Source organism: Plectropomus leopardus, chromosome 24, assembly GCF_026936395.1.
Source record: "Plectropomus leopardus strain MGB_pleo_1.0 chromosome 24, ASM2693639v1, whole genome shotgun sequence".
Lineage (NCBI taxonomy): Eukaryota > Metazoa > Chordata > Actinopteri > Perciformes > Serranidae > Plectropomus > Plectropomus leopardus.
Window position 1 is genome coordinate 17,918,087 of NC_142199.1, and position 20,787 is coordinate 17,938,873.

A 20,787-nucleotide genomic window follows, 5' to 3' on the forward strand; every position below is an offset into this window, starting at 1 on the left:
CAAAATCAAATAAACAAACAAAAAAAAAACATGGGAAGAGCCTTGTGGTCTGAAAATAATAAAAAAGTATTTTTTTTTATCACGCCTTGATCTCACAAAATAAGCTAAACTTATATTTAAACCCCATTTCCAAAAAAGTTGGCATGCTGTTGCAAAAATAAAAAATAAAATAAAATAAATAACCTTCATTTCATTTTTTTTTTTGATTATTAATAGTTAATGACACTGATAACTGATATTTGATAACTGATATTTGCATTTACAATTTAAAAAAAAAAAGAGAGAGAAAAAAAAGAAAATATTTAGGTCAATATTTAGAATTTGGAATATAACAAACACCAACATAAAAATTACTAAAAAACATTTTTTTAAAAAAGCAAGAAATCAGTTAAAAAGTAACAAAAAAACCCCTGAAAATCAGCAACAAACAAACTTAAAAAAAAGGAAATGACCTGTGAAAAAAAAAAAAAAGAAACGCTTTAAACGCTTAAAAATAATAACAATGCTGTAACCTAATAACCTAATTTTAAACTTGTAGTCATTATAATTATTTATACAGCATTTCTGGACATTTAAAAAAAATAAATTATTATCTATTAAATCTGTTCAATCAAAACTTAAAGCTTTCAGCATCAAATACAGAAAGTTCCCCAAAACTTTTCTTTTTTTATTTATGAACTCAAGTGATAATCTCAATAAAAATCGAATATATAAAAATGCAAAAGTTCCCATGCTGCGACTTTCTTTATACTTTTCAATTCATCGGTTTCATTGGAGATCATTAAAATAAAACGCAGATAATGATTATCGGCTAAATATCTGTTCCAAATTATCAATCAGTGTGATATTGTGTTAACCCCTCATACATAACATTAAAATCAATTAACTTTATCAAATTTGGAACAGGTTTATTTTATTTATTAATGCACATTTTTAAGGAATTTCTGCATTTCGCAAAACAAAAACAGAAAATCTGGAGAAATTTCTGCACGGAAGAGGCGAAGCTGAAAACCAATGTTTGAAAAGCTGACTTTTCAACCCTCAGCTCGCACTGTATTAAAAACCATCACGATTATATAAAAGGTCGCTGACGAAATATGAGAAGTCGAAGCGTGCGGAAGTGCCGTATCCGACGATTCCTTCCGATGTTCCTAAAATGGAAAAAATGGAAATTTATTGTTCAATTCATGATTATAATCTTTTTTTTTTTTTTTATATAGTACTGAAAAAAGTTAAAGAGATCTAATTGTTTAAAATCAGCACGACTAAAACAGGGTTTGGTGAAATTTGCAGTGAAAATTAATGACTCAAAAATTAGCAAGAAATTAGCAAAAAGTACAAGAAAATTACGACAATTATTAAAAAATAAAAGAAGAACTGGGAAATTTTGAAAAAAAAAATGCAACGAGACTTGGAGAATGTGATTAAAAAGAATTATTCTGAAAAATTCTAACATGATCTAGAATTTCTAATTAGGATCATTTTTACCTCAAATTTTTCCCTAGATTTCCTAAAAAAAAAAAAAAAAAAAAGAGAAAAGTTTTCTAAATTTACCATTTTCTTGGAATTTTTGGGGAAAGCTTCACCTGTGCTCTCCTCACGGTGCATCCTCCCTGGACCTCCTGGACCTCCTGGACCTCCTGCTCATCGACAGTCCGGAGCTCTCTACCAAGACCCTATCCTGCACACCGTTACAGTTTCACTCTCACTTATATGTTACACAGTGACCTTGACCTTTAAATTTGACCACCAAAATTGAATCAGTTCATTCCTGAGTCGAATGGACATTTGTGCCAACTTTAAGGAAACTCCCTCATGGTTTTCTTTTGATATCACATTTCCAATGCAAAGTCACACTGACCTTGACCTTAACCCACCAATATCTAATCAGTTCATTGCTGATTCCAAGTGAAAGTTCGTGCCTAATTTGCAAAAATTCCCCCATGGTGTTTTTGAGATATCGTGTTCAAAAGAATGAGAAAGATGAAGTCAAAGTGACCTTGACTTTTGACCTATGACCTCCATCATCTAAGTCATTTCATATTTGAGTCATTTGAATGTTTTTTTTCCATCTTTAAGGAAACTCCCTCAAGGTTTTCTTTTGATATCACATTTACAACAGTGACACGGATGCAAAGTCACACTGACCTTGACCTTAACCCACCAATATCTAATCAGTTCATTCCAGGTGAAAGTTCGTGCCAAAGATGCAAAAATTCCCCCAAGGTGTTCTTGAGATATCATGTTCATAAGAATGAGAGACATGAAATCATAGTCACCTTGACCTTTGAACTATGACCATAATCCAATTATTTCATCCCAAAAAATCCCACAGAGTATTGCATTAAAAAAAAATGATGCTAAAGTAAACTGAAGTTGACCGTGACCTCAACCTATGACCACCAAAATCGAAACCATTAATCCATTATATACAGTCTACAGCATGTGTTTTTTTTAAAAAAAAAAATGTATTAGAGAGACGAAAGGATTCACCTAAAGAAAGGGTTCTTGAGGTCCAGCACATTTCCAGATCTGAAGCCTGATTGGTCGACTGTGGCTGTGATCTGGATGTCATAGCTCTGCCTGGAATATGGAAAATGTTGGTTAATTATTTGTTATACGTTCAGGTTAAAGACTGAAAACAAGCCGAAAACAAGTCAGATTGATCTGGAACCAAACAGACAATAATGATACACATGAGGACTCGAGAGGACATATTTTGGACACACAGGTGTACCTGCTGTTAGCCTCCAGCAGGACAGTCCCAGACAGAGTTTGTCCCAACTTAGCGTACAGCGGCGTCTGCAGCAAACATCTGACCTGATACCAGCGGGTCAGAGGCTCCGTGGGAGCTGTGGACAGCCACACTGTTGACCTGCAGTGACACAAGTCCTCACACTCAAATGAGTTAACCCTTTAAAACCTGGATAGACATCTATTTTCTCAGCTGTGTTCACAAATATTTCAACCTTTGAAATCTAAGCAAACTGGTTTGGTTTCATTGGAAAACATGGGGGAAAAGAAAATAGCCAATTTGGAAAGAAATGTCCCACACATTGCAAGAAATCTGTAAAAAGTTAAAAAAAAAAAAAATTAAAATTAAAAAATTAAAAGAGGGGAGGACTATATATTATTATTATTATTATTATTATTATTATTATTATTATTATTATTATTATTATATTTGAAATTCAGCACTTTGGTCATTTCATAAAAATTTTATATATATATATTTTTTATTTTATTTTATTTTTAAAAACTTTTTTGGGCTCACTGTCTAACTTGTGATATCACTTTCACTTTTACTAATGGCCCTTTTGCAATAATTTTACATTTAAAATTATGTAATAAACGTTACGTTACGATACGTTTTTGTATTTTTTTTTTTTTGGCTTATTTTCAGGAACGAAAAAAGAAAAAAAGTCCTATAAAAAACGTCAACTATATTTATAATTTTAGTACTTTTATATTTAAAACTTTTTTTCCTTGCTTATTTTCAAGTTGAAAAAATAAGGAAGACTATATTCATAATTTGAATGATTTCTTTTTTAAAATAATTTCACAAAAGGCACTTTTATAGATCATTTTCTTTCTTTTTGCTTGTTTTTTTTTTGTCTTTAATTTTTTTTGTCGTTTTTTTAATGAATAAAGGAAAAAATCCTGTAAAACCCCCTAACTATATTTATAATTTTAGTACTTTTACATTTAAAATTATGTCACAAATGATGCTTTTTTTATAACTTTTTTCCTTGTTTATTTTCATAATGAAAAAGAAAAGATGTCCAGAAAACTATATTCATAATTTTATATTTAAAATAATATTAGGAGAAAAAAAGGCACTTTTGTAGATAATTTTTTTATTTTATTTTTTTTTTCATCTTTTTTTCAGGAAAAAGAAGGAAAAATGTCCTATAAAAAACCTCAACTATATTTATAATTTCAGTACTGTTCGATTTTAAATTATGCCATTAATTTTTCAAGTTAGAGAAGTAAAGATGTCCTGGAAACAAAATTCATAATTTTAATGATTTTTAGAATGGAAAATAATGTCATTCATTGTTTTCTTTTGGTGTTTTTTTTTTTTTTTTTCCTTTTTTGTTTATTTTCGTTTATTCTCAGCTAATTTTTGTGTTTTTTGGGGACAAGTTTTTGCTTGTTGCTTTTCCCCATTTCTTAAAAAAAAATTAAACTCGGGTTTAAGTTAAAACACGAAATGATGATATAAACACTTTAACATGAATTGTGAATGCTCATATTCAAAGCGTTATAATAATATAAAAATCAAATGCAAAAACTTGTGTGCACAAAAACTGCAGTCGTGCATTCTTTACTTGGATCCCGAATAGGCCACATCGAACCAAAACGCGAGTCCGTGGACCAGACCAGACTGCAGCAGAGTGAACACGAAGGGAATCTCCATTCTGCAAGAAACAAACGCACCCGTGAGTCTCCTCTTTAGACATGTAGACGTGTAGTTTTGGGCAAAAAACGTTAAGTTTTTACATGCAGGGGTCCCTAAACAGTCTTAAATATTTTTTAAAAAAATAAAATTAATTTTCAGAATTATTATTTAGATTTTTTTTCCAAGCAAATCCCTGCTTTTTTAATTTTTAATTTATTTTTTATTAATTTCTTTTTGTGTTTGTGTGTTTTAATTTTCAGATAATTTTCTCGTAATTTTTTTTTTCAATATTTGGGCCAGAAATAAGAAATAATAATCCTTCCCTTTTTTTTTATTATGATTATTTTTATTAGTTTTTATGTATTTATGTATTTTATCTATTTACCTATTTATTTATTATTTATTTATTTATATGTATCTATTATTTATCTATCTACCTATTTATTTTTTATTTATGTATTTATTTATTTCTTTTTTCTTTCTTTTTTCTTTATCTATTATTTATTTATCCATTGATTTTTTAAAAAATCTATTTATTTATCTATCTATTTTTCGATCATCTATTTATGGATTTATTGGTTTCTTTATCTATTTATTTATTTGTATATATGTATATATCTACCTACCCATTTATCTATCCATCTATTTATATATTTATGTATTTAATTATCTCTCTATATTCATCTATTTATTGATTTCTTTTTTCTTTTTTATTTATTTATTAATCTCTTTTTTAAAATCTATTTCTTTATCTATCAATCTAATTATCTATCATCTAAGTATAGATTTATTGATGTATTTATTTGTTTATTTATTTTTATTCATCTATGTATTTATCTACCTATTTATCTATCCATCTATTGATTAATTGATTTATCTATTTATTTTTTATCTATTATTTATTTATCAATCTATTTATTTATTTATTTTAATCTACCTATTTATCTATCATTTATCATTTATCTTTTTATGTATTTATCTATTATTTATTTATTTATTTATTTTAATCTACCTATTTATCTATCCATTTATTTATTTATGTTTTCATGTATTTATCTATTATTTATTTATTTATTAGTCTATTTATTTATTTATTTATTTATTTATTTTAATCTACCTATTTATCAATCTATTTATTTATTTATTTTAATCTACCTGTTTATCTATCCATGTATTTATTTATCTTTTTATGTTTTTATCTATGATTTATTTATTTATTTATCAATCTATTTACTTATTTATTTATCAATCTATTTATTTATTTATTTATTTATTCCAATGTACCTATTCACCTATTCATTTATTTATTTATCTATTTACGTATTTATTTATATACCTTTACTGATGCTTGCACTCTGCAGTTTTGCACTTGACAGAACTGCATCCGAGTTTGCTGGAATCTAATAAAAGCAGGTTTTTCTTGACCTAACGTGAAAACCGTGTCCACATCAGTGGGCGTGGCACACTGGAATTCCCATCACGGCGCAGTTTTCCTCCACGCACCGGTGAATTTGCACTCATCGTGTGCATCCGCTTGATGACGGGTCTAACTTATCTCTGGGTCTAACCTGTTTAAGTCTTCGACTTTGGCCTCCATGAAGTTGATGCAGTGCTTGACAGACCTGGCCATCAGGATCTGCACATCAAATGTGTCCTGAAAAACACACAAAAAAAATACTTTAAATAAAAAAAACGTAACATATTGCCGCTTTGCGGTGGACTTCTGCGTCTATATATTATGTTTTTGCTATCTTTTTGCGTCTGCTGTTGACGTTCTAGGGTTACCACGTTGTCAACAAATGTATATGGTTGAATGATGCGGCATGTGGTTGTGTTTGAACAAACACTGGCACACGGCAACCAATGCAAAAAACATCACATACAGACTTGAAGCAAACGCCGAACTCCTGCATGAAAGTCCACGGTTTGTTGGCCCCATGCACCAGCCCTCCTTCCCACCCTATAGGCAACCTCACACCCCTCATATTACGTCATCGCCTTTTTAACCCTACGCAGTCCTGCCGAGTTTCATGCTGAGGCAACACGTTCCGTCCAGCCATGTTTTCAAGCGACGACGCAAATGGCTAAACCAATTCGGTTCCATGGAAATATCTGAGATTATTCCACAAGAAGTTACTAAATTACCTACACAAAACTAAACTTACCAAGACTAAATTAAATAAAACTCAACTAAACTAAATAAAACTAAATTAAACTAAACTAAACTAAATAAAACTAAACAAAACTAAATAAAACTAAATTTAACTAAACTAAATAAAACTAAACTAAACTAAACTAAACTAAAGTAAACTAAACTAAATAAAACTAAACTAAACTAAACTAAACTAAACTAAACTAAACTAAACTAAACTAAATAAAGCTAAACTAAACTAAAAAACTAAACTAAACTAAACTAAACTAAACTAAACTAAACTAAACTAGACTAAACTAAATAAAACTAAACTAAACTAAACTAAATAAAACTAAACTAAAAAACGAAACTAAACTAAACTAAATAAAACTAAACTAAATAAAACTAAAATAAAATAAACTAAACTAAGCTAAACTAAACTAAAAAAACGAAACAAAACTAAACTAAATAAAATTAAACTCAACTCAACTCAACTCAACTAAACTAAACTAAACAACAAAACGACTTATCCTCCTAATATTAAGACTTCATTCCTGAAATCCAACTTTTTTTTTTTTCTGCTGATGTTGTAGCGAGGTCATGCTTGTACACACACACACACACACACACACACACACACACACACACCACTATAGGCTGCCTGAAGAACTCATCCACTGCAGCGGAGTGAAGAGCGCTCAGATCAACTCCACAGAAGCTCCTCTGCTGCCTGAAGGACAAAGAGTTAACACATTAATACATTTCTTTATGAACACATATATAAACACAACGCTGTTTGCAGGGTTTTGCTGTTTAATGTGAAATTTGTTGCGTGCCGCTTAATTTTTCGAAGAACTGAGAACGTTACTGCTGCAGCTGTAATTAGTGCAAAGGAAAAAGGCTCAGCGTCTGTTTCGCTGAACAACATCAGTTTATAGTTTACCTTCATTCCTCAAGGCTGACTGAGCCTGACTTTTCTGCAGCAGTGAAGGGCACGGACCGTGGCAGCGTGCACACACACACACACACACACACACTCAACACTGGGTGGTAGCATGCACTCGCAGACGTGCTGCACAATAGATGTAATTTTTGCACTGATTTTTGCCAAAAAATACATAAATATGCAGAAAGAAAAAAGCATCTTTTCATTTGTGGAGGGAAAAAAATCGAGTGGGTTCACTGTTCCGGTAACAAACTCTGCAACGTGATGCAAAAAGTTACTGATATCTGATTTCTCTTTACTGTTTTCTGTATTTCAGACACACTGGTGATAACAAAAAACTCAACAACAAAAGAGAACTAAAGTGAAACACAAAACAAAACTACGAAACCAAATCAAACTAGATTCATCTTTACAAAACAAATACGAAATGAAACTAAACTGATCTAATCTAAACTAAACTAAACTAAACTAAACTAGGATAACCTAACCTTAAGGAAACAAACAAAAACAAAACAAAAACTATAAAATCAAACCAAACTAAATTAACTTAACAAAACAAGTACAGAACTGAACTAAACTAATCTAATCTAATCTAATTTAATCTAATCTAATCTAAATTTAATTTAACTAAACTAAGCTAAACTACAAAACAAAACTAAATTAAATACAATGAAACAAAACAAAACAACTAAACTAAACTGATCTAATCTAAACTAAACTAAACTGATCTAATCTAAACTAAACTACAAAACAAAACTACATTAAATACAACGAAACGAAACAAAACAACTAAACTTAACTTAACTTAACTTAACTTAACTTAACTTAACTTAACAAAACAAAACAAAACAAAACAAAACAAAACAAACAAAAGTAAACGTCCTAATCTAATCTAAACTAAATTTAGTAACTAAACTTAACTTAACTAAACAACAAAACAAATCTAAACTAAACTTAACTAAACTAAACTTAACTTATCTAAACAGCAAAACAAATCTAAACTAAACAACAAAACTAAACTAAACTAAATTAAATAAAACTAAACTAAACAAAACAACTAAACTTAACAAAACTAAACTAATCTAATCTAATCTAATCTAATCTAATCTAATCAAAACAACTAAAACTAAAACTAAAATAAACTAATCTAATCCAATCTAAATTAAACTAAACTACAAAACAAAACAAAACAAAACAAAAAACAAAACAAAACAAATCTAAACATACAAATCCAATCTGATCTAAACTAAACTAAACTAAACTAAAATAAACTAAACTAAACTAAACTAAACTAAACTAAACTAAACTAAACTAAAGTAAACTAAACTAAGCTAAAAAAAAACTAAACTAAACTAAACTAAAGTAAACTAAACTAAACTAAAGTAAACTAAACAAAATCTAAACTAAAGAGATTGACTCTTTCAACAACAAGAGCTGCTTTGTTTAATCTCCAAAAATCAAAATTTTGATTTTTGAGAGATTATTCCATTCATTTTTTATCAGTAAATTTGGACTTTTTGTGACTTTCAACACTGAAGTTATGGGACATGATGGGATCGCACCATAACTAATTTATTTTAAGTCATTTTTAATTACTTACCGCCCCCCATCTTTAACTTTTGGGGGGGCATAAAACACTGAACTTTTTAACAGAAAATCTTAAATATATATATTTTTAATGCAAATATCAGCTTGAACCCCAACGTATCATCCTTCAACAGCTCATATCAGTCAAAACCGTGGTTTGTGTGTCCGAGCCAGGACGGGACTGAAGCCAAGCGTTTAACACCCACAGGAAACTCACCTGATTGACCTCACATGTGTGTCTCCGAGAGACGGAGACACAGAGGAAGAAAGGCAGCCAGTGTGTTTGCCTCCTCATGCATGGATGTATGCCTTCGCATGTGTGCATGTGTGTGTGTGTGTGTGTGTGTGTGTGTGTGCGAGACCAGAAAGAAGCTCGTGCGTAGTGTTCGAGGTAGAGCTGCTCGTCGCTGAAGGGAGCCAAATGAATATCACCACAGGACGGAAACATGAGACCTGGACAGAGACGGAGAGACACAGAGTGATTTTAAATGAGGAGTGAAAAACTGACGGAAAACACGAGAGACAAACAAAGTCAGACACACAAACAGACATTTAGAGGTGAATTACATTAAGTCCAACATGTCGTCACATGTTTCCACTTTGCAATAGATTTCAGCGTCTGCATATTATGTTTTAAAGTATCCTACTGCCTCTGATGTTTAAGTTCCAGGATGCCGCAACCGTGATGTCACCAAATGCACATGGTGGGACGTTCTCATCCCAAGTCATCACATATTGCCACTTTGCAATAGACTTCCACGTCTACATATTATGTTTTAGGTATCCTTCTGCGTCTGATGTTCATGTTCCAGGATGTCGCAAACATGATGTCACCCAATGCACATGGTGGGATGTTCTCATCCTAAGTCATCACATGTTGCTGCTTTGCAATAGACTTCCATGTCTACATATTATGTTTTAGGTATCCTTCTGTCTCTGATGTTCATGTTCTGGGTTGCAGCAACCGTGATGTCACCAAATGCACATGGTGGGACGTTCTCATCCCAAGTCTTCACATATTGCCACTTTGCAATAGACTTCCACGTCTACATATTACGTTTTAAGGTATCCTTCTGCGTCTGATGTTCATGTTCTGAGATGCCGCAACTGTGATGTCACCAAATGCACATAGTGGGACGTTCTCATCTGAAGTCATCACATATTGCCATTTTGCAATAGACTTCCAAGTCTACATATTATGTTTTAGGTAACCTTCTGTGTCTGATGTTCACGTTCTGGGATGCAGCAACCGTGATGTCACCAAATGCACATGGTGGGACGTTCTCATCCCAAGTCTTCACATATTGCCACTTTGCAATAGACTTCCACGTCTACATATTACGTTTTAAGGTATCCTTCTGCGTCTGATGTTCACGTTCTGAGATGCCGCAACTGTGATGTCACCAAATGCACATAGTGGGACGTTCTCATCTGAAGTCGTCACATATAGCCATTTTGCAATAGACTTCCAAGTCTACATATTATGTTTTAGGTAACCTTCTGTGTCTGATGTTCACATTCACATTCAAAGACAAAAACCCAGAATGACATCCAGAAATAATACAATGCATATTTTTAGAGTTTCTCCTCTTACCGTTGGGTTTGAGCCATTTTCGGGCATGCAGGAAGCTCTGCATGAGTCTCTGATTGAGCAGCATGTATCCCATCGGTTCAGACACGAGGACATCGACCATGTCAGGACAGCTGACCTCCTCCACCTCCCCCTCCAGGACCCTGATCCGCTCAGACAGACCATTACTCTGCACCAGGATCTGGACAGGGGACATGCATTTACCATTATTAAATTATTATATTAACTATGTATTTAAATTATGCGATAGAATTTTTGCATCTTTTTTTTTTGTCTTTTTACTATTCTTTCCTTGATAATTTCATACTATTCTTTTATTTTATTGATTTATTTAATTGTCTATTATTTATTTATTTATTTATTTTTGTACCATTTTTTTGGTTAAAGTTAAAAAATTCCACCCAAAATTCAATACAATAATATTGAATTTTGGGGTGGAATTTTTTTTTCTAATAAGAAAAAAAACTTAGCATAAAAACCTTTTAAAAAATCTCAAAAAATAATTAAATAAATAAATTCATTAAAACATCTCAGAACATGGAAAAAATATGATTAAAAGTATTTAAAAAAACCCCAACAAACTCCACCCCCAAAACTCAGTATTATTAGAAAAAAGACTTGGAAAAAAAAAATTAAAAAATCTAAAAATAAATAAATAAATAAATAAATTTATTAAAACATCTCAGAACATGGAAAAATATGATTAAAAGTATTAAAAAATAAAAAAAAAACTCCGCCCCCAAAAATCAGTATTATTAGAAAAAAAACTTTAAAAAAAAAAACTTTAAAAAAATCTCAAAAAATAATTAAATAAATAAATTCATTAAAACATCTCAGAACATGGAAAAAAATATGATTAAAATTATTTTAAAAAAAAACCAACTCCACCCCCAAAACTCAGTATTATTAGAAAAAAACTTAAAAAAAAAAAAACTTAAAAAAAATCTGATATGATTAAAAGTATTACAAAAAAAGTATTAAAATATGAATAAATGAGCGTCTCTTTGGACTCTGGACTTCAGATCACGTCCTGTTAAAGTTGTCTGTACCCAGACTGTGCTCCCCCCTCCGGCCCCCCATCCTTCTGAACTTGGGGCCAGATGTTGCTTCAACCCATTAACTTCCCAGAATGCCACGCTCTGCATGTGATGTATGTGCTCTGTGTGTGTGTGTGTGTGTGTGTGTGTGTGTGAGAGAGCTGGAGGAGGTTTTAAATGTGCTGACCTGTGTGTACGGGGCCATGGGGCCCGACTCTACAGCGTACGCTCTGGTGGCTCCGGCCTGGACCGCAAAGAAAGACAGAATCCCAGAACCACAGCAGACGTCCAGAACCACCTACGGAGACGGGACGAGGACAGAAGGTCTCAGCACAGTCGCTAAGACTTATGGACAGATGGACACATGGACAGCACTGTGTGAAAATACTCGAAAAATTAAAAGACACTGAGTATAAAAACTAAAAGAACTGAACAAAACATGCCAAAACCATAAGAAAAAAAAACTTAAAAAACTCCCAAACTGCAAAATTAGATAACTGATAGACATGAAAAAATGCAAAAATATATTTTTTTAAAAATTAAAAATATATATTCAAATAAACTCAAAAGTAATTTAAAAACACCTAAAAAAAACCCCCAACTTTCGGTTATAGAAAATACAAAAAAAATAAAATAAAAAATAAAAAAACAACCTCAATTTAAAAAAAAAAAAATTAAAAACACTCCAAATTAGGAGAAAAAAACAACAGAAAAAATAAATTAGTAAAATAAAAAAATACCCCAAGCTCAAAAGTAATTTGAAAAACACCTAAAAAAAAAACCCTTATGGTTATAGAAAATACAAAAAAAATGCAAAAAATTAAAATAAAAAATAAAAAAACAGAACAAAACATGCCAAAACCATAAGAAAAAAACCATAAAAATCCTCTAAATCATTTTAAAAACTTAAAATAAACTCCCAAACTGCAAAATTAGATAACTGATAGACACGAAAAACCTCAAAAATATTTTTTAAAAAAATTAAAAACACTCCAAAACTTAAAATTCGGAGAAAAAACAACAACACCAAAAACTAAATAATGATATATATATATAATAAAATAAGAATATAATGAAATAATAATAATAATATAATAATAATAACTAAAATTATTAAAATAAAAAACAGCCCAAAACTCAAAAGTAATTTAAAAACAAAATAAAAAAAAAAAAAAATAATAATAAAATACAAAAAATATAATTTTACGATTACAAAAAAAATTCAAAATAAAAATTAAATAAAAATTTAAAAAATAATAAATAAAAAGAAAGACATATATGTCACCTTGTCTCTGAAGTCGCTGTCATTGAGGAGGATGGCTCGGTGGTACGTGGCTGTCCTCAGGTGGTCCTGAAGCAGGCTCTGCTGCTGGGACACACAGCTGTGTCCTTCCAGGGTTGTCCTCCTTCTGTCCATCATAGCGGGACAACTCCTTGAGTGTGTCTCTGCGTCCCCGTTTCCTGTCTCACATCCTTCTGTGCGTCCTCTGGTGTCTTCGTGGTTCGTCCTCTGTAAAAGGTGCCGGAAGGTCTTCAGGTCTGCAGAGACACAGAGAGGACGCTCACACACACACACACACACACACACACACACACACCGGAGTCCAGCGTGATGAGCACGTGTGTGGACAAACCTGTCGGAGACATGAACTGCAGCAGGACACTCAGCTGTCCCACGGTGATCAAGAAGGACTGTCCTCCGACCTGGCAGCAGTCTGTGTCTTTGGACACGATGATGTGGAACACAGATGCTCCGTTGGCTGGAAACACATAAATAAAGGAAAATAAAATAAAATTAAATTAAATAAAATAATACAAAATAAAATAAAATTAAATTAAATAAAATAATACAAAATAAAATAAAATAAAATAATTAATAAAATAAAATAATAAATAAAAAAAAATAAAATAATACAAAATAGAATAAAATAAAATAAAATAAAACAAAACAAAACAAAATAAAATAATACAAAAAATAAAACAAAACAAAACAAAACAAAAAATAAAACAAAACAAAACAAAACAAAAAAATAATACAAAACAAAACAAAACAAAACAAAACAAAATAATACAAAAGAAAAGAAAAGAAAAGAAAAGAAAAGAAAAGAAAACAAATTAAAATAAAATAAAAACAGATATTTAAAAAAAATGTAATACTTGCAAAATTTTGAAATAAGAAAATACTCATTTCCAAAAACAATATATAATATATTTATAAATATAAAAAAAATAATAATAATAAAAATCACTAACAACAAAAAAATTAAATTCTTACAAAAAAGAGGGGGATTGCAGCTGCAATGGAATAATAATAAGAAAATACTCAAATTACCTTGTGGGGGGCATTTTTTTTCCATTTTTTTTGTTTGTCTTTTGTTTTTATCTTTTTTGTAATATGTATTTTCTATTATTTGTATTATCTGTTTTTTTATCCATTTTTTATTCTATCTTTTTTTTAATTTATATTTGTTATAATTTAAAGGTTTTTTTGGTGTTTTAAAAATAATTTTCAGTCTTGAATTTCATCTTTTTTATTTATTTTATTTTTATTTTTATGATTTTTTTTTTATTTGTATTTTTATGAATGTACTACATTCCACCACTGCAAGTACTTTTAACACATTTAAATAATATCTATAATAAAATTTATGGTTAGTCTTTTTATTAATTCTGTGTGTGTGTGTGTGTGTGTGTGTGTGTGTGTGTGTGTGTGTGTGTGTCGGCTCACCATCGTGCACGGTGAGCTGTGGAGCCTCCAGGCCCGTGGCGAGGAGCAGAGTGAGCTCCTGGTCTGCTCTCTGTCTGCTCATGCTGACCTGCTGCTCCCCGCTCACCTCCTTGACGACACATTATCACATGCAGAACATTATGATGTCACCTTTGACCTTTGGGCTCTTTTTGCATTTAAAATGTCAGGACTTCATCATTACATCCTATGAGACATTTTCGGTAAAATTTGACCGCATGATTTCTTGAGTTATGGCCAAAAACAAGTTCACCGTGACCTTGACCTTTGACCTTTAAACACCAAATTCTAATCGGATCCTTAAGCGCAGGTAAATGTTAGTGCCAAATTTGAGGAAATTATCTCAAGGCCATTTTCAGGTATTGCATTCGTGAGATTGGACATGCACGGTCACAATGACCTTGACCTTTAAACATCTAATACTGATCAGCTCATCGTTGAGTCCAAGTTAATGTTTGTGTCAAATTTGAAGAAATTCCGCTAAGGTGTTTGTGAGTTATCGCAGTCACAAGAATGAGAAGAATGCAAGGTCAGAGAGACCTTGACCTTTGAACACCAATATGTGATCAGCCTATCCTTGAGTCAAGGTGAACATTTGTGCCACATATGAGATTTTTTTACAAAAAATCTTTCATCCTTATAAGAATGAGACAAATGCAGGTTCACTGTGACCTTGACCTTTGACCAACAAAATCTAATTAGTTCATTCTGTGTCAAAGTGGACGTTTGACGTCAAGGTGTTCCTGTGACTTGACCTTTGACCTATGACTATCGAAATCTAATCAGTCCAGGTGAATATTTGTGCCAACTTTGAAAAAAAAAAAATTCAAGGCAATCTTAAGATATTTCAAGAATGAGACGGATACAAGTCAACATTGACCTTGACCTCTGAAGTGGTTTTTTGAGCTAAATTTGAAGAAATCTCCTCAAGATTTTTATGAGATATCGTGTTTACAACAATGATAAAGATGCAAGGTCACTGTGACCGTGACCTTGATCTTTGACTTATGACCACCAAAATCTAGTTAGTTCACAACTGAGTCTACGTGGAAGTTTGTGCTAAATTTAACGGCTTTCGTGAGACATTGCATTTGCAAAAATGGACTGGTTGGAGGAACGGACGGACAACCCAAAAAAAATTAAAGGTTCCGGCCTCAGCTATCGCCAGCTAGTCGGCATAAAAACATCTTTTTTACCTTGCTGAACGCAGGAGCTGCTGGTCTACAGCTGCTTCCATCAGTTAGTTAATTCGCGTTATTGTTCGAATCCGAACTCACCCTTTTTTAAGCTGTAAATTTTAGGTGGCTAAATTAGGTTTTACTGCTGGCCCCCATTCACGGCAATAGATTTATTAGCTTAGCTGTCAGACTATAGCCTGTTTCTCCAAAAACTGAGACGTTCCGACTGACATTTACTGATTTTTTATATTTTCTTTGGATAGGTACGTCATAAAACACCTCTTCAAAAAAAATCGGAAGTGTCCCTTTAACAGCTGCTTTTGGCAGGAAACGAGGTCTCCTTGTTCCAAACAATGTTCATATTCACTACAGGAGAAACTGATTATTAGCTCGGCTGCTCGAGATATCTTAGAAATCAGGAAACGCTTAAATGAGCGGACGCACTCGTTTTAACTCTTTCACTGCCGGGCGACATCAGAGCTCCTCCTCCTCCTCCACAGAACTCACCTCCTCACGCAGAGCGAAGACCCTGACGGAGAACGCCTCCTTGCTCCTCTCCTCCATTCTTCAGAGTGAGGGGAAGCCGTTCGAGGAGAAGAAAGACGGGGAGAGGCCAGAAAGGAGGAGGAGGAGGAGGAGGAGGGTAAAGGGGAGGAGAGATGGAGGAAGGATTAGAGGAGAAAAGAGGGAGAAAAGTTGGGAACTGAACTGAGAAACCTGAAAAAAAAGAAAAAGAAGTATTCAGATCTTTTGCTTAAGAAAAAGTACAAATATCACCCTATAGAATTACAAGTAAAAGTACTCCATCTAAAATGTTACTTGAGTGAAAGTATGAAAGTGTAATCGGGAAAATATACTTACAATGCAGAAAAATCATATAAAAAAAACAAAGAAAACACGCCAAAATATTAACATTTTTGGAGGCGGAATTTAAAAACATAGAATTTCTTTTTTAAAAAAACCCACCAAAATAAACCCCAAAATTATTAGAGAAAATAAAATTGAAAGAACACCCCCAAAACTTAAAATTGTATTTAAAAAAAAGACAGAAAAAACACCCAAATTCCCTTGAATTTATTAAAAAAAAACACCTAAAAAGAGAGAGAAAAAAAGACAGAAAAAACAACCCAATTCCTTCAAATTTATTAAAAAACACCTAAAAAGAGAGAAAAAAACCCAAAATAAAACATATTTAAAAATAGAAATACCCCCTCCAAAATAACATAAAAAATATTTTTTAAAAAAAGCTTCATTATAAAAATAAATACATGCCAAACAAAAATGTTAACATTTTTAGTATTAACATCCCCCCAAAACCACTTTTTTAAATGAAAAAAACACCCTCCAAAATTTTAAAATAATCAAAAATGGAATAAACAATAAAAAATGAAATAAAAAAATTAAAAAATAAAAAAAAATAATGAGGGGAATAGACACCCCCAACATGCCAACGTTATTAAAAAAAATGGAAAATATACTTACAATGCAGAAAAATCATATAAAAAACAAAGAAAACATGCCAAAATATTAACATTTTTGGAGGGGGAATCCAAAAACATAGAATTTTTTTTTTTTTTTTTTTTTAAAAAAAAACCCACCAAAATAAAACTCAAAATTATTAGAGAAAATAAAACTGAAAGAACACCCCCAAAACTTAAAATTGTATTTAAAAAAAAGACAGAAAAAACACCCAAATTCCTTTAAATGTATTTTTAAAAAAACACCTAAAAAGAGAGAGAAAAAAGACAGAAAAAACAACCCAATTCTGTCAAATTTATTAAAAAACACCTAAAAAGATAGAAAAAAAAAATCCAAAATAAAACATATTTAAAAATAGAAATACCTCCTCCAAAATAACATAAAAAATATTTTTTTTAAAAAAGCTTCATTATAAAATAAATACACGCCAAACAAAAATGTTAACATTTTTCAGTATTAACATCCCCCCAAAAACACTTTTTTAAATGAAAAAAAAAAACACCCTCCAACATTTTAAAATAATCAAAAATGAAATAAACAACAAAAAATAAAATAAAAATTTTTTAAAAAATAAAAAATGAGGGGAATAGACACCCCCAACATTATAAAAAATAAATAAATTTAAAAGTTAGAAAGATTTTCATTTGAGAAGTAACTAAAGCTGTAAAATAAATGTAGTGAAGTCAAAAGTATAATATTTCCTTCTGAAATGTAGTTCAGTTAAAGTGTAAAGTAAGTTCAAATACCTCAAATTCATATACTGAGTTCAGTACTTGAGTGTATGCACTGCTTAAATATAATAACATTCATTTGTTCATTTTCAAGAAAGGTTTACCAGGAACTAATACTTTTCGGAATTTTTGGAATTGAAAAAAAAGGTTTGGGGAAAACTAAGGATGTATTATAACGAAAAACTCATGTGAGGTGCATCCTTGACAGTCAGTCCCAGTGCATGCTGGGAGGTCAGTTTAGTTAGAATAACACTCCATCTAGTGGATGAACAGCGTCATTGCATTAACAATAACAGGCTGACTATCACCTAAATAAGCCTAGAAAATGACCTTAAAAGTCCCAAAAATAAAAGAAAAGTAAGAAAAAGTACAAGAAAATCAACTGAAAATAAAAAAGGGAAGATTTAAAAAAAAAAAGCCTCGAAAAGTAGCTAAAAATTGATGAAATGAAAATAAAAGTTTTTTAAAAAGTACAAAACAATTACCTGAAAATTTGAGGAAAAAAAGCAAAGTTAAAAACAAAAGCCTTAAAAATTATGTGATGAACAAAAATAAAAGTTTAAGAAAATACCAGAAAATTACCTAAAAATTACGAAAAATGAAGGGTTAAAAGAAGCCAAGAAAATTACCTAAATATACGAAAATATTATTTAAATTTAAGAAAAAAAAATACAAACAATTACCTGAAAATAAAAAAAAGAAAAGGTAAAAAAAAAGCCTTACAAATTACCTAACAATTAACTAAAATAAAATAAAAGTAAAAAAAAAAACAACTAAAAATTAGCAAAAGATAAATAAATTAACAAAAGCAAATTATTTGGGGGACAACTGCTTAAGAAATAATAATAATCAGAATAATAATACAAAATTAGGATAATTATAAATATATATTTGAATTTTCCCCTTGGTTGAAAAAATAAAAATAAAAATAAAGCTGGTGAAGCTCTGTCTGTCCTGAAGCAGCAGCAGCGCCCTCTGCTGTTTGGAGGGAGAAGTGCACAAGCATGCAGTGTGTCAGGAATAATTACTGATACAGTTTCATATTAAAATGGGTTAAATTCCGAAGAAAAGTCGGGATGTTTTGTTAAAATATGAATAAAATCAGAATGCAATGATCTGCTAATATTTTTCCACCTTTGTCGACAGATTAACCCTCTGAAACCTGAGCAAATTGGTTTCGTTTCTCTTCGAAATTCCTCAAAATTAGCAAGAAAACGGCCTTAAAATTTGCTAAATAAATCAACAAAAACAAGGAAATGACTTTAAAAAATGCTGATATACACACACATATGAATGCTCCGTGCACAAAAAAAGTCAGTCTGAATCATGAATATCAAACATTCAGTAGTTTTCAGAATTTATACAAATTAAATGCCAGGTTTCTGTCACAATGCTAAAATGTTTTGCACAGATACAACAATGCATAAACACAACAATTAACAGACGCAACAAACTATAAACACAACAAACACAGACACAACAACGCACAGACACAACAAACTATAAACACAAAAAAGCATAGACAACAACGCACAGACACAACAAACAATAAACACAACAAAGCACAGACACAACAAAGCATAAACACAATAATGCACAGACACAACAAAGCACAGACACAACAAAACATAAGCACAACAATGCACAGACACAACAAAACATAAACACAACAATGCACAGATACAACAAACAATAAACACAACAATGCACAGACACAACAAACTATAAACACATAAAAGCACAGGCACAACAAAGCATAAACACAATAATGCACAGACACAACAAAGCACAGACACAGCAAACAATAAACACAACAATGCACAGACACAACAATGCACAAACACAACAAAGCACAGACATAACAATGCACAAACACAACAATGCACAGACACAACAAACCATAAACACAACAAACCATAAACACAACATGCTCAGACATAACAAAGCATAAACACAACAATGCACAGACACAACAAACAATAAACACAACAATGCACAGACACAACAAACCATAAACACAACAATGCACAGGCACAACAAACAATAAACACAACAATGCACAGACACAACAAAGCATAAACACAACAATGCACAGACACAAGTCATAAACACAACAGTGAACAGACACAGCAAACCATAAACACAACAATACACAGACACAACAAACCATAAACACAACAAAGCATAAACACAACAAACAATAAACACAACAATGCACAGACACAACAAACTATAAACACAAAACACAGACACAACAAAGCATAAACACAACAATGCACAGACACAACAAACAAAAAACACAACAATGCTATACACAACAACGCACAGGCACAACAAAGCACAAACACAACAAACATAAGCACAACAATGCACAGACACAACAAACAATAAACACAACAATGCACAGACACAACAAACTATAAACACAACAACGCACAGACACAACAAAGCACAAACACAACAAACCATAAACACAACAATGCACAGACACAACAAACCATGACCACAACAATGCACAAAACAAGCACACAAACTACATAAACAAGCAAACCACAAACGAGCAAAACAACCAACAAACCACCTAACAGGTTAACTGTTCACGTGAAGTTCAATCACCTGCAGCAGCACAACCAGCTGCCACCAGAGAGCCAAAAAACTCAGCTCCACCAGCACAGGTGAGGTGTAATCAGGCCTTGATTTAGGGAGGCGGGCAAAATTTTGAATTTGGAATATAACAAATTACAACATAAAACTTGCAGTGCTGCTAACATCATATATGGCAAGTTCCCTTTTTTTAAAGTGAAAATTTAAATAAAAAATGAATAATTAAAAAAAAGAGGTTTTACAATTTTATGAAATATACAATATATGAAATATATAGAAAATGTTTTAAAATATATCAGTATATACAAAAATAAAATACATATAAATATAAAAGTATAATATAATAAATATAATA

General features: G+C 31.3%; 1 protein-coding gene across 5 annotated transcripts; it reads right to left on the reverse strand.

Annotated features, from left to right (window-relative positions):
- carm1l (coactivator-associated arginine methyltransferase 1, like) lies at positions 1–20,538 on the reverse strand. Of its 5 annotated transcripts, none has more exons than XM_088074370.1 (15): positions 20,410–20,485; positions 16,126–16,335; positions 14,423–14,531; positions 13,329–13,454; positions 12,980–13,233; positions 11,882–11,992; positions 10,661–10,838; positions 9,429–9,519; positions 7,182–7,263; positions 5,971–6,056; positions 4,332–4,421; positions 2,738–2,875; positions 2,494–2,583; positions 1,555–1,681; positions 1–1,151 (listed from the first exon to the last, which is right to left on the reverse strand). In XM_088074370.1, the coding sequence occupies exons 2-14, from the start codon at positions 16,180–16,182 to the stop codon at positions 1,666–1,668; spliced, it is 1,428 nt and encodes a 475-aa protein (XP_087930496.1). In that variant the 5' UTR covers positions 16,183–16,335; positions 20,410–20,485; the 3' UTR covers positions 1–1,151; positions 1,555–1,665. The 5 variants fall into 5 exon arrangements, with proteins under 5 accessions (XP_087930496.1, XP_087930495.1, XP_087930494.1 ...); XM_088074369.1 differs by having other exon boundaries at positions 5–1,151; positions 1,587–1,681; positions 20,445–20,538; XM_088074368.1 differs by having other exon boundaries at positions 5–1,151; positions 1,587–1,681.
- Positions 20,539–20,787: the final 249 nt, after the last annotated feature.

Coding starts and splice junctions, on each gene's coding strand:
- carm1l (XM_088074370.1), bottom strand. CDS start 16,182: ATGGAGGAGAGGAGCAAGGAGGCGTTCTCCGTCAGGGTCTTCGCTCTG. Junction 9,520..10,660: donor AAAATGGCTCAAACCCAACG/GTAAGAGGAGAA, acceptor GTCTCTGTCCAG/GTCTCATGTTTCCGTCCTGT. Junction 2,584..2,737: donor CTGCTGGAGGCTAACAGCAG/GTACACCTGTGT, acceptor TCCATATTCCAG/GCAGAGCTATGACATCCAGA.